Source organism: Asterias amurensis, chromosome 17 (assembly GCF_032118995.1).
Source record: "Asterias amurensis chromosome 17, ASM3211899v1".
Classification (NCBI taxonomy): domain Eukaryota; kingdom Metazoa; phylum Echinodermata; class Asteroidea; order Forcipulatida; family Asteriidae; genus Asterias; species Asterias amurensis.
This window is the reverse complement of record NC_092664.1, coordinates 1,739,220-1,754,459: the sequence shown is the minus strand read 5'-3', so window position 1 is coordinate 1,754,459 and position 15,240 is coordinate 1,739,220. Positions and strand designations below refer to the sequence as shown.

The window sequence follows — 15,240 nt, the reverse complement described above, 5'->3', positions numbered from 1 at the left end:
GTGACAATGTTCCAAGTGTGCCACTCTAATCAGAATTGTTTAATATTTTGAATCTTACGAATTTTACCAATATTATTAATTATCTATTGGAACACATATGGTTCGTTTAGCATCTAACCTATAAGAATAAACTATAATTCTCTATTGATGGAGTGTTGGGTCTGAAAAGAGCCGGTTGGGTCTCGAACAGTACACTCTGCTCGTCTTCAGGAGAACAAAATATATACTTTTGGGGTGATTCTGCGAGCGTACAAAATAGATTAGACTCTTGTGCCTGAAATTAGTCTCCTCACATTAATTTTTTCATATTTTTAAATGTGGTCACTTCCACATCTGATCTTTTCCCAGAACTTGCAACAATAAACATTTCTCTGTGGATGCGTTACGACAAATGCAAAGTCAGCATCTTCCAATTAGAAACATAGAATTACTGACAATCTTAACGAGTAGGTTTCAGCTGTGCAGAGAAACCGTTATACCCCGGACCATTGTTCCCCTTAATCCTCTCTAGGCCACAGCGGTGATATTGCCCGACTTGACGGCACGCAGCCAAGGTATTCAAAGGCATGATATCGATTATCGATGCGATGGTTAGGGCGTCATCATAAAATAGCAACCGGTGTTTGGGGAGGAGAGGGGCTGGGGTCATGACCCTCTGACTGATATTTGAATTGAATTGAATTAATCCTTATCAACAATTCAAACATCATGAAATACATATTTGTTTGTTTTGCTTGTGAAAAGTGCCAAACGAATGCATGCATATCACTATCATAGATCAAGACTGATATGATATACTGCAGACTCACTGTTGGATTTGTAAGGGTTGAAATATTACCCGCAAAACTAAGACTTAGTGTTACACTTAGGCCTGTGTGGTAGGCCTGAAGTGTAAGTTGTGCGGGTAAAGCAAACGTGAACACAGATTTCTTGCCATTCAAGGGACGGTGTATATAGAAAGTTAAATAATTTCCAAACAAATATCATAACTCTTAATGAACGATATGAACGTTGGGCATGTGATGTTAAATAAATATTATTAAAACCATAAAATAGCCATTCAAAAACAAAAGGAATGCAGAGCATAAGGCATAATAAAAATCATATTATATTTTTAATCGAATCCACATATTATATAAGTAAGAAAGCCTCAAACGGATCTGGTTTCGATTGTGTTGAGTGACGGTTTGAATTCAAGTGTTAATAATTACAAACTTGTGCGGACATTGTGCGAACCTTTTAGACAGAACGAAGACCTACAAGTCCAACAAGTCCAAATGACAGGCCCAACAATGGGGTTTTACAAACATTTCTATTCAAACAATGAGTTTAATCATGGGCGCTAACTGTAAGCCGGGTTCATACGTCACGCAAGAGGCAAAAGGCAAAGTGCACAGTTAACGCGTTTTACGTCACGCTATTTGCCAAAAATAACATTATACTCAATGCGAATTAAAGTATTTGAGTACTTTTTGTACGACAAACGACACAAACACAATGTCCACAGATTGACATTAAACTTACACGGCTTGAAAATAACGATATAGAAAGATTCCCTTAAAATATTTCTTGCTGAGGTGCTGAAGAAAACAATGTCACGAAAATAACGAGACGAAATTTACTTCATCATATGTTACAACGTATTTACGAGACTCTCCTGAAAACATTGCTCTGTGATTTTAACATTTTCCCCTCAAAACTTGGCGACTAATGAAGCTGAAACTTCTAGCCGGTAAATTATACTATTATAGACATCTTCATTAACAGCGAGTAGGGATTCGTGCCGTGTCGAAAAACTTGCAAAAGGCATCAGAACCCTTTAATACCGAAACTTGTCATTTTATAACAATTAAAAGCATCGACAGTTTTGTTGTTTCAAAACTATCATTCACTACTATGATTATGAAGCAAAAAAGACGGAGCAAAGTACATTACATCATGTTGGCCATCCTGGCCATCATGGATCTTTAAGCCGATTTTGAACCTCCTCCAAGGATAAGCAGACACGCTGAGTGGTTTGTGGCGACGCACGAAGGAAGGACACTGGATCATTATAATCTGTTTGTTGCCAAAACACCGGGAGTATTTGTGTGGGTACATAAGACCTAGTCAGAATATTCCACCAGACAAGACTTTTCGGAATTATCTTTCACCACCATATTTCAGTGGGTAAAACACCATAACCCATCAGTAAGAGCCAAACTTTGAAACCATGGTTTTCTAGAAAGTAGTATGCCCCTTTCATAACAAGAATAAATTCTTCTTCGTTCGTATGATGAGACAAGGAGACCTCCATGGATGAGCTTATAGAGTGCCAGTTCTAGAGTAGACAACAAGGGGCCGATTTCACAAAGATAGTCCTAACATGTAGGACTGATCCCATGGTAGGACAAGTCCCAACTTAGGACTTGTATAGTATGGTAGGACTGGTCCTATCTATGGTAATATGACTCTTTTGGAGTTAATAAACTTAAGGCGAGTCCTAGAGGAAGCCACAGTCTTTACTTTTTGTGAATAAGGCCAACGCTGCATCTCCCGATACCGTCAAGGGAAGCACGGAGACTCGGTGCTTCCCTAAAGGTATCGGGCGGGAGTGTATATTATTACTGGTGGTTATATTGTTGAGAAAACGCCACCTTTGGTTGAAATGTTTAGCGTTTTTTTTTGTAATGTTTAATGGTAATTTCCCAGTAGCCAAATATTGATAAACCTGGATTTAAACCAAGTTCTGTTATTCAAAATTTAAAGCATTAAGCCCAGCATTGTTTTTCCGTATGAATGTCTCTTTAGAAGCTTTCATTTTAAAAACAGTCAGCTAATTATTCAGTGACCTTTAATGGAATGGCTTCATAAATACTAATTATCGAGTTTGTTGAAGTATTTTTTACTATTTTGGGACGAGGATTGATTTAAAATAACTTGCAAAACATCGTCTTGGGATTTGGGGCCATTTTCACGACCCATGTGCGTTTACGAGGATTTAGTTGTATCTTACAATCATCATTTATGATTTAGCCTTAAAATTAATGTTTAAAACATACCTTGTGTGATGGAAAACATTATAAACCTTAACAACAATCTATGTGTTTTAATAATCTTGTGCATTGCTCTATAAATGAAAAAAACTCGGATAATAATGACGACGTTATCTTTTATAGTTTTCATAATGAGAAATGAATATCTGAAAATGTTACGCCATGGCAGTGGGCTTGGGCCTACTTCGACTGGCTGCGTAAATTGGTGAATATTTACCACGATAACAAATTCCATAGTTGTATTCTCACTACCAATAAATTATTCGTGTTCTCTTGGCAGGATTTATAATGTTTCGCAAAGTTGAATTTCAAATTTGAAAAACACCCTATGCGCTTAAAACGTTTCACGCAAAAATTGTTGGGGGAAAAAAGAAAAAAGTTTTGACCGAACTAAGACGTTAACGTTTGACGATGGGTTTCAGTGATGGATGTACATTCAGTACTTTATATATCATCGAACTTTGTTTTCGGATGACTTCATTGATTAAAATAACTTGGTTTAATTAATTTTAATATATTGGGCCAGCATGGAAGGATTTGAAACCAATTTGAACATCGTCTAGGGCGATGTTCACGACTTTTTCAAAGGGTTTGTTGCGACGGAATGTATTTTGTACTGTGAACATTCAATAGATGACCTTTTAATATATTTTGTTGGTTGTATTTTATTTGTCAGTTTCGTCTTGCAAAGAAAGCAACCAAAGAAATAAAGATTCGCATTCTCATTCATAGGCTACACCATGCACATAATTCTCGCAGATACACGCGTTACGAGTGTTACGAGTGATTTTACGCCAAATGTATGCCGACTACGTTTCAAATTGAAAGTATATGTTTCAGGTTTGTAAAAGTTTCCGTATCCTGTCACCACTTTTTCATTCGATATGAAACAGTACAGTATCTAATTAACCTCAATGAGAACTCCCTTTTTGTTAAGATGAGTGGAAAGGTGGTGGCAGATGACGGAAAGTTATCCCAACAGGGGTGGATTTCACAAGGAGTTAGGGACTACTCTTATCTCGAGTTAGGACCAGTTACTCGCCCTAACTTAGGACTATCCATGCAATTTGTATATCTCCTAGGACCAGTCCTACTAACTCTTTGTGAAATCGACCCCAGGTTTGTAATTTTCGGGATACACCAAGTGGTGATACTGTCTTTGTATGCCATGCCTTTAAATTGAAGTTATTTAGGCCTATAGTTTCAGGTTTTTATCAATTTCTTCTACCTCATAATCGCCAATACTACTATTACTATTGCTTACCGTAGCTGCTTGAGGATAAGTCTCACTCCTTCGATGTTTCTTCCTCCTCTTCAGCCGATCCTTCACATCGTTACTTATAAATACCGGGCACTTTCTAGTCAAGTCCGGCCTGGCAGGCCCCGGAGCCTTTGGGTACCTCCACTCCTCAGCGGTCCGGGGCTGCTTCCCCTGCACAATGATCCGTTCACGGACTCTGGCAAGGGCTTTCTGGTAACTAGTGTCCAACCACCCTGCTTTGATGATCCCCTGAGCGGGGAGGGGATTCTTACCGAATTCCTTCAGAGACACAACGGGGGGAAGACGGCGGCTTGACCGGTCACTATCCTCCTGATCGTCCTGGTCAGACTCCCGGTGTTCGGTCACCTCTGAGGTAGTAAGCTCATGGGTGATTTTGTGATTATCCACGGCGGTAGAAACCTCGTGGAGAGGGTCTGGATATGACACTGGTTGACTGATAGCCGGTAGTGCCATCTTCTTACACACAGGCTTTGGCAGCAGTTTACTTGGGTAGTTACCCGGGTCCAGGCTCCATGATATTTAACGAGAAAATACTAGTCAAGTTTTTAAATGTGTGTAGTGTGGCGAATCATACTCCACATAATAACATGGTGTCCTAAAGCAATCGTTACACCAAAATGGAACATGTAGCCTAAAAGTTATCGTATCATACTCACGCAAACATTGTCGTAGTATTTACCTAGCCACTTCTTACGAGTGTAATCCTAGTATTGGCGATAATACATGAGCTGATTCCAACATTCCATCAGTCAATCAACGAAGGCGAACTTTGCTCCCCCTTGATGGTATCAGGTTGAGTTAACATGATGTACACACGCTCCGCACAAGTTCCGGGGTTACACTCCATCCAGCAAGTTCTCTCTACTGAAATTAATCTAGACCGAAGCATCATATAACTAGAAATACAATGCTGGATCCTTAGAACACTGAACTGTTTGTTTTTACAAGTAATTACTGACGGTAGTGTAGATTGTGTGTCACCATAACTCAAGTTAGAACCACGAACCACTATTCACAGAGCGAAAGCATTTGTGTATGTGGGCTTTGTCGTGCCAGCCCCATACTGAAGAATGCAAAGCCTGTATTTTCTCTGCATGTGGTGTGAAGGCATTGTTACTGATATGGCTTCAGTCATACAACAACAGGCAACTATGCAATGAGGCTGAACCTCTGGTTGCTAATGGGTGAAGAATGGGTATAGAGAGCCGGTGAAGGGTGGCACCCAGGTGGGTACTAGGTGGTTATGGGTTCAAATTGGACTTATCTTATTTGACTCAATGTTAAAAGCCCATTTAATAATTTGCTCTTTGTTCAAGTTGGAAAAGTCCAAAGTAAAGTTCTCTCTGAACAAAGGCAGAAGGCTATAGGTTAATAATATATAGCGAATTGGTTATGTAACCCGTATTAGAGTATACAGCTGAGGGAATTTGTAATCTAATAGATGTAAACTAGAATTTGTTATCCTTCTGTAAAATGCAACACAAAAGTGTGAATACTTGAATGAAGTTATCAATGCACTAAAAATGTGAAATGGTTGAATATTTTTGTTATACCATTTCAATTTTTGGGGTGTAAAACATTTTTTTAAATTGCTGAATTATTGTCTTCAAGTAATTTACTGTTTGCATTTAGACCAGCACTTTTTGCCGACTATAAAATTCTTAATCAGAGTACATAACAATTTTAAACTTTTATAATCTATCAAATAAGTGATGAGAAATCAGTAAATGTGGTGCTAATATTGGATCACGTTATTAATACTATAGTTCTTTATTCATACCCCTATAAGATTTTTTGTTGTATTTATTTTGTCAAAAAAAAAAAAAAAAAAAAAAATCGGATTGTTTTTCCCCGAAAATCCTCAAACTACAAATTGTGCAGCCCGGATTGTTTACTTAAGTTTTGCCTAATTTCAAACGTAATTGATGGTGGCCAGTACGTTATACACTGAAGTTTGATTTGAGATAGAACCCAAAGACTTCCGCATCCATCAGAGGTTACACCAGGGTCAATTAATAAAATCCACTGTTTATAAAAGAAATTTCAGGGTTAACTGCATGCGCTACTAGTAGAAACCGCCCAAACACACCCACAACGACATTATCACAAGGGGCTGGACCTAATTGGTTTGGATTTGCAGTTTGCATTGAACAGCAATAACTATTGTGCCGTAAGGCACTTAATGTTGTTTGTAATGTGCCACGACCAACCAACAAATTGCCACCAAAGTGCCTTGCCAGTCTTTCCACATTACATACCAGTATCGCTGAGGGCATACTGACAAAGAACTTTACAAACTTTTTATAAACCTCAGTGCGGAAAGGTGCTTGCCGTGCCTGGGTACAGGTAACCAGTTGCTTGGTGACGGCCGCGTAAAAAAGTTAAAAATACTAGGGCGCCCTCTTTGGTTGGCCACACAGGGAATCAATAAGCCAAACTTGGCAGGCACCTCACACAGTGATAGACTATCCTGTCTTTACCCACAAGGATAAATGGCAGCCACTGGTCCCAATGATTTCGTTGGGTGGATAAAAACAATAATGTGCAGTGACATATGTTTTTTTTATTGGTCCGGGGTGATGTATTTTGTATTTTTTGCACCTTTGGTCCTTTGCTCTCAGCGTGTGTTGTTAGTGATCCCCCACCTCCACCGCCCCCCCCAAACAAACCCCGAAAAAAAACGCTTATGTTTGAAAAATAAATTATAAAGAATATTAAATAGAATTGTACACACTTTACAAGCCCCAACAGCATACACAACGTTGTTCTTTGGAAATAGTTATCCAAGTTTCTGGAAATGGTTTATTTTACGTTTCGGGCGATTTTTCCTTGGGGAACAATATTCTTCGAGTCGAGGGAACGAAATATCAAGTACAGCTGGTAGGCATACGGAGTTCTTGATATGCCGTTTTATTTACCGGGGTTTGAACTTTATTTTGACGTCTGTGTTACTTATTGAGCTGGTATGTGTGTGATTTTTGGTAAGGCCCTCTCTCGAAAACAAATTGTACTTTTGCTTAAAAAATCGGGGCGGAGGGATAGAGAGGGCCAAAGAGGATCAGGGATTACGTTTTTACAGCATACAAAGTCAAACTCCGCTACAATTTTTTAAGGGATATTAGGTCCAGCGATATTAAATTTATTCTACCATAGAGTAAGTAAGGACGGCGATTTATTTAGGCACAAAATGACCGTCAATCAATTGTACCCGCGGCTTATTGCTTATTCGAACTACCTGAAACTCTGTCCCAAAATACGGCGAACTGTGTTGATTTCTTCTGATAGCGCCCTCTTTTGACTAAACCTCCTCCAGCCTTTATTAATTTTCTACGTGGACAGTATCTCCGGGGACAGATTTCCCTACACCAGCGATCGCGATAAATAAAATATTCTAAAATAATGCCTCACTATATCATAAACGCTTTATCCATTGTCAATAAAAACCAATTGTAACATTTATACTTTGGCATTACAGGAATTCAACTTGGATCCGCCCTCTTTCGACAGCGAAATCTTGATGAGAATGATTCGGGGGAAGACAAAGTTTGGCTAAAAAACCAATAGGTTTTCGGCTGATGGCCGAACACCTAATTATGACACGAACTTGGCCTATATTCTTTCTTAGGAAGCCCTTGTCTAAACCACCGCTTGGCCTTGGGGTCCGGCCTAATTAGAACCCCGTAAGGAACGCACTTTCGTCTCCGTTTCATTGTCCAATCAAAGTTTTCCCTAATTGAGAGAAATTCAATAGCTTATGGTAATTGGTTGTCGATAGTTTTTTCCCGTTTTTGTTTTTGGTTGGGTGAGGGGGGGGGGGGGGTGTTGTTGGTGATGTTTGTTTGTTTGTTTTTGCTGTTGTGAATTTTTCGAAATTGCTTTGAGGGGCGTCGACACGTTTCCTTGTTTCCGCACGTTTCGCCGTGTTATGACATGTATTTACTATAAATCCGTAATTCTCAATGTCGAGAATTAATAATTGTTTTAATGTTTTCTCAAAAAGTAAAGCATTTCATGGAATAATATTTCAAGAGAAGTCTTTTACCATTACCTTCTGTAAACCCTGTAAGTTATTTGTAAACTTTTTTTTCTTTTCTTCTGTACCGAAAGTGTATAATGGCTTTAATGTTAGTCCACAGTTCAAGAATGTCATCTACTGGTTTATGTTAGTCAAACTAGAATTAAATTCACCAGACACATTTCGCCATTTGAGAAATTATTAGATTAATGGATGCAAATCTTTATTTCCAAGCGCAAGAAGTTGTGTACATTTACAATTATAGAGAACCAAAAACTTATTTTATCTTTTGTTATAAAAATGATCAAGTACACAGGTATGTCAATGGCTTGATGCACGCTGACTATGTATATACAGTACAAAGCTAATATTATTAGGACGCTGTGTATAAAGTAAGCAGACATGTTGAAGGTGATCAGCAGCAAATGTATATATGCAAATAATCAGTTAATAACTAAATACTTTCAGATTGTGTTATGTCAACAACGAATCCACACCACACAACAAACCTCACTGGTGAGGCAACAAACACTTTTCTCAAAGTAGTTTAAAGAATTTGCAACACAGAATAGCTTGAAGTAGTGAACTTGTCTGCATTTTAAGATGTTGATTTCTTATTGAGAAATGTGAAAACTACATGTAACGACTTAGGACTTTAACGTGGTAATTTTTCATCTCTTGAGAAGTTTGTTTAAAGTGGCGTAGAGATGAATAATTTATCCAAATATCATCCATTATAAATTATTGTTTTTTTTTCTTCTTTTCTTTTTCTTCTTTAAAATGTGTTTCATATCCCCCCTTCAAAATATTTCTTTGGTATTAAGAAGGCCAAGGGGTCTGACTCTGGTAAGGTACCAACCATTGATGGCGAACCTCACATTAGGTAAATGGCATGGTGGCATTGGTCACCAATAAGCCAAACTTGTTTTGTATTATTACTATTGATTACATACAAATATTGAACTGCCATGATGTTGCTGTTGATTACAAACGATATGGATTTTCTTCATGTTTCTTTCTAATACTAATAAATATACATGTTTTTAAGCGTAAAAGTAATTACTTATTTAAAACCACTATGAAAACTTATTTTTAAAAACCATAATGCTCAAACATCAAAATACTTTCTAGATGAAATTGACAGTGTTATGTACATAATTCTACGCTCCCTGCAAGTAACTCATTTTACCTGTTTATTATGTTTTAAAAAAATAACTGAAAATATAGAAAACCTGCCTGATAAATCACTCTCTTGAGCAAGCCTGTTGATGTGTTAAATTTGATTCTGTTTCATTCCCCACAATTATTTATTCGTAAACATCAAAACTGTAGTATCTCCCTCTGAAGAGAGAGCCTGAACAACAACAAAAAACCGAACAAAACTATTAATTACGTCATAATTATTTCTTAAATATATCAGCCGAGGAAAAAACATATTCTACGTGAATGGTTAAATACGAATGTCCAAGTGAAACTTACAAACTCTTAATTAATTTAACAATACTGTTTTTGTTTTAAATTCACAATCTTAGTTATTTCATAAGGTGCAAGTTTACTTCTTGGAACAGCAAAGACACTAGCCTGGTATAGTCCACCGTATTGTTTATCACATGTAAACTAGCCTGGTATAGTCCACTGCATTGTATATGACAAGTTAACCAGTTTAACCTCTTTAGTGTACAGGGTTAGTTTAGTTAGTAGGTTCTCCTATAACATGGAATTCAATTTAGTCATTAAAAAACACATAGTTATATCTAAGCAAAGCAAAAATCTATACAAAGAATGTTAGTATATAAGTATAGGCCTAAAGTTGTCTATTTCATATCATGGTAAATATGGTACACAGCCAGACTGCTTGAAAACGTTTAAAGAGAAACCCTTATATTGACCATATATTATTTATCAAGTATGTAGCTTTACTAAATCAGGTTGAGTTATTTGGAAGTTTCGTACCTTTCTGTTTTTCCTTCAGAGTTGAAATAGAGTCAATAGACTTTAAAGGGTTTAATTAATGTCCAGCCTCAATAATGGCTATTGGAACTTGATTACAGATTCTTACACGTCATTCATTCGACTGTCTCTATATTAGAAAGTAAGGTGGGCAGAACATGGAAGAATTGACAGTCTAAATGCAACTACCATGAAAAAAATAAACACATCTTGTTGTAAAAATGCAGACTATTTGGCACCACGATTGTTTGCAGACCATACAATGAGAAATTTCAAGGAACGTTTTTTAACATTATTAATAATGAAGCTTTTATACAAATCCTCAATCAGGCACTGTTTATTTATTCTTGAGGGCTGACTGCCAAACTAAGGGGTAAGGTTTCATTTGATAAGGTTTCATTTTTATCTCCTTCAGATAGTGGTTTTTCAAACCAGTTACAGGAACCAGGACATTTATATCAAGGTACAATAAACATGTCCCAACCAACAACCAATCACACACAAGTTGTGGTCATCATGTTGAACGATAACCATGTAATTGATCCTAACTTTCCTGGTTTGTCTGTTCTGATGGTTAGGTATTCAACCGACAAACATGAGCACTGTAGGGGCTTCAGAAAATTGCATTTCTGGTTCCGTTCATTGAACACAAGTCATTAAACCCACTGATCAAAGCACCAGGGAAAGTTATATTACTCTGGTGTACTACTAAAAGACTTGACAGTCCACAATACATTATTTATGTTTATTTAGGCATACAAATGCCACACAGAACTTGTGACTGCGTAGAAGCCCATACCAAAAATCCATATAAATCTGTAATAACAGTGATTTTTCAAATGAAATTGCTTGATGTAAACCAGTGTAAGGGTTGCAGTACCCGTCATCTTAGGTTGGTAATCAGCCCCTAAGTTTATTCAAGAAGTTGGACGCATACAATGATAATACTTACAGTCACACACACACTCTCTAACTACATGTACATCATTAAAACAGTCAATTCATGACATGCTAGTCCTTCACCCTCCTTATGATTGGTCATTAGACATGATCTACTCTCACAAAATAGCAAAACTCTCGAGTAAAGACAACATCTTACTCCAACTGTCAGTCAAATGCCAAAGATGAGCAAAGCTTGATGTGAGCTCATAAGTGACAAATCCAGAAGGGCATGTCTGCTGAAGACATTTGTAAGACTTTGCTGACATTTTGTGTGAGAAGCTCAAGTCTGGTGACTGGACCCTGGACTAAGTACTCCACCATGCAGAGAACTCTCTAGGTCTGATTAGTCAGTCAATTATCCTGCTAATGGTACCCAAAGTAGGAGGGCTCAATAGAGGTAAATATCAAACTAATCATAGTAACAAATAAATACTTAATAAAAATAAAAAATAACAATACAAAAAATGACTATCCATTCTCACAAAAATATAGCAAATTTTTCCCGATAAGCCAGACCGACATTTTATCTGCCCCCAATGCTTTGCCCAGCACTAACAAACTTAAAGATATACAACAATTAAACAAGTGCTGAAAAATTATTGCCCTATGAGAATTAGGAATTCTGTTTGATAAACTTCTTAAAATGAGGAAAAAGTTTTTCAGAAAATGTTACAAAAAATCTCAAGAGAAAGTTAATAATGTTTTAAGAGTTGAAGGTTTTTAATATTCTGCAAATTAGATTGAAACTGTGCTGTAATTGCTATGCAATGTATAGACCTTGTAAATGCAAGCTCATCCGAGACAACAAGATTGTTATACAAAATGGTGGGATGACTCTAACATAGGTTTGCGTAAAGATTCACAAATCCAACTGTTATTGCCAGTTCTGAGTAGACACCTTTTGATGTTAATTAAAGTCCTAACATGTTTATCTCGCTTTAATCAAGCATGTTGTATCCGGTTGGTCAGAATCTGTAGCTGGAAATGAAACTCAAAAAATGGTTTTAAACCATTGGTTCTTTTCAGAACCACCCCAACTCATTAGAGATAGTCATTACATGGTGTTACCGCAAACCTTCCCATATCGTATTTCCGCCATGCAAAGTTTAAAATCCTACTTAAAAATGGTTTGGTTGTTCATTCAAAACCCTTTGACTTTCCAAGGTGCCTCACACCGAATCAACATGAGCAATTGAATATCCACATCAGTAACTCTAAACAGTTGGCACACACCTGAAGTACTGAAGTACATGTTTGTATAGCTGATCAAGAACTGAACTGTGGGGGTGGATGTCATCGCATGCATAAGGTCTATACTGTACTACTATGATGTACGTAGTAGATAGCTGATCATTGAAAGGTGTAGTATGATATATATTTATAAATCTACGTAGTTCAACACTGCGGCGAAAAATACTACGTTATTTTTATTACATCTTTTAATTATTAATACAAAAATTGACTTATTTTAGGTCCAACTAATCTATTAATAATCTACATGTACAATAAGTCTGTGTTCAAATCCATTCTGGTCTTCACATGACTTCTTCAACAAAAAATAAATAAATAAATAAAAAATAACAAAATCATTGATGCTTTTCATTGGCCCAGCCAGCAACTGGAAAGATATTTTATTTACTACACATGATAAATTCAAACCATGATCAGAAAGACAACTAATAAAATAAAAAGTAACAAAACAAAAAAGACATACACAAAATAGGGAGAGAAAGAAAAACAAAAGAATATGCTAGATCTAGGAATAGAAAAACACCTACTATTAAAAATATTTCCCCAGCAAAGTTTAAACACAGTCATAGTTTATTGTCTCACAGTTCCCAACCTCTTGTTAAAAACAACCTCAGACCCAAACCCAACACTTTCCCCTCTTCTCTTCCATTTTCATTTTTCACATAAAAAAAGCACCACATTCAATCAGTTATTCCAGGCAAACAAAATCGAAGATTGAATGAGACAGAAAAAAACCAAGCTACATTTTTTTGTAATTTACGGCAGTTTTTGTACAAAACACCATATATTTCACAGCCCAGCAACCTTTTTTTTTAAAACACTGTTTGGGGCCAGCACCATAGCAGAGAAAAGCAAACCCCTCATCAGAAAATAAATTCCTTCATAAATAAAGAGGTAAATGAAGAAGGAAACTGAAGTAAAAGAAAGCAAACCGAGCTGTAAAGACTGGTGCTTATAGTTTGGACTCTATGCATAGAATTCCTTGGTGTCTTTCCAGTAGGCCGTTGGATCCTTGACTTTGTGAGGTTCATCCAGTGAATAACTTCCCTCATCCTTCTTCTTAACACGATAGATGAGGAACATCGTAATTAGAACGATAGTGATCAATGTCAAGACAACTGCACCAACCAAAGCTGTAAAGAAGAAAACAAGAAGTGATGAAAAGTAAGTTAGTTTGATAACTCTTGTCTTATCTTCACAGGAATTCTGCTTAAAAACTTATCTAATATCATTCAACGTGTGCCACTTTATAAGTAATCTAATATTCAGACTAGTTCGCCTGGTCCATAAGACGTCTGTTTTATTTACCTCTGCGAAACCAAACAACCCATAAGCAAGATCGCATATTGGTCCAAACCAGCCATAAGCAAGATTGCTTATTGGTCCAAACATGCCATAAGCAAGATTGCTGGCGGCTGGTTTGGTTACCAGCAATGAATACAACAGACTTGGTTATGGTTTGAAGTAACAAATTGCCTCAAAAGTATTTGTAGATTTTTGAGAGAAGACGTGTTTAATGTACAATTGGTTTGCGCTAACACCAAGTGTGTACCTACCATACCTCAACATGCAATGCCTCAAATCCTATACATGGTTAATGGTTAGTGATAAGCGGAAATGAGTTTGATAATACTGAATGGAATGTGGTCATCAAACGGGCTTGAGATAAGGAGGAAAGGAATCTCAAGGAGATCTGCATCGAGCTACTCAGCACAAAAACAAGCTCAGCACAACAAAATTCAACCCTTTCAATTCTGACATCTATGTCATAAAAAAACCTGTTGGCGATCCAAAAATTTAGTTGACTCGCCCTCCCTGTGCTTTTGCTTTGATGCCCTTTACAAAGTTCCATCACAAATATACAGTTTCCTTATAGCTTGTGCAGATTACCAAAGGAAGTTGCCTTGCCTCTTCAAGAGCGAAGTTCAAGACCTAGGGTGGATTTCACAAAGAGTTAAGACTAATCTTATCTCTTCCTAACTTAGGACGAGCCTTAAGTTTTTAATATCTCCTAGGACTAGTCCCAACTTAGGTAGTCCTATATTAGGACTAGTCCTGACTCTTTGTGACATCGACCCCTGGACTAGGTTTTTCTCACATAAGTGCCCATTACCTTGCCCCTTTCAGGGCAAAGTTCAAGGCCTGGGATGGATGAGGGGTTTAAGGGATAACTCACCTGCTAAGAGTATTGGACTACCACGAACCATTTGAAAGAAGTTCTGTTTCTCTTTCTTATCTTTGACCTCTAGTTTGTTGTTGTGTACATTATTACCAATCTCATTGGACATGGTTGTGCTCATGACTGGCTTCATTGGGGGTGATGTATCAAAGAATATTTCATTGTCGGTCAGGCCGTTGTTGTTATCAGGAGATACTGATGTTGGCATCATGTCAGGGGTAGGGTTAGACTTCTGTAAAGTCAAAAGAAAAGCATGGTTAGTTTTTTAGGGAATATTTTCAATTGAATGAAAACTGGTAGTTATTCTTACTAGGCGTTTAGTAATTTGTCAGGCCTGATCTTTGAACCTAGAAAAAGACAAATTTGTGGTGGGAAGATTTCAAGGTATGTGTGCACATTCACAAAGAGTTTGCATTGTTTCATCACTCATCTGCTTGCTTAGTGTAAGTGTTTATTTCCATTCATGCATTGGTCTATCTTTCTATAGTCCTGCCACCTCTAGCGTGAACAGGAGAACGAGGTCAACTTCCATTTCAAATGTTTAAAATTTGAGATCATTCCTGATATGCTACACCTATTTTTAGTC

At 37.2% G+C, this 15,240-nt stretch overlaps 2 protein-coding genes across 5 annotated transcripts in view; both read right to left on the bottom strand.

The window, feature by feature from the left end:
• The window catches only part of LOC139949865 (uncharacterized), a 42,835-nt gene extending 37,474 nt beyond the window's left edge, over positions 1 to 5,361 (bottom strand). For all 4 annotated transcript variants that reach the window (XM_071948424.1, XM_071948425.1, XM_071948426.1 and 1 more), the window contains exon 1: positions 4,300 to 5,361. In XM_071948424.1, coding sequence (XP_071804525.1) covers positions 4,300 to 4,770 — 471 coding nt within the window. In that variant the 5' untranslated portion in view covers positions 4,771 to 5,361. The remainder of the gene's footprint in view (positions 1 to 4,299) is intronic.
• A 3,160-nt stretch (positions 5,362 to 8,521) lies between these two features.
• The window catches only part of LOC139949624 (uncharacterized), a 47,584-nt gene continuing 40,865 nt past the window's right edge, over positions 8,522 to 15,240 (bottom strand). The window contains exons 6-7 of the mRNA XM_071948063.1: positions 14,652 to 14,886; positions 8,522 to 13,608 (exon numbers count right to left, since the gene is read on the bottom strand). Coding sequence (XP_071804164.1) covers positions 13,442 to 13,608; positions 14,652 to 14,886 — 402 coding nt within the window. The 3' untranslated portion in view covers positions 8,522 to 13,441. The remainder of the gene's footprint in view (positions 13,609 to 14,651; positions 14,887 to 15,240) is intronic.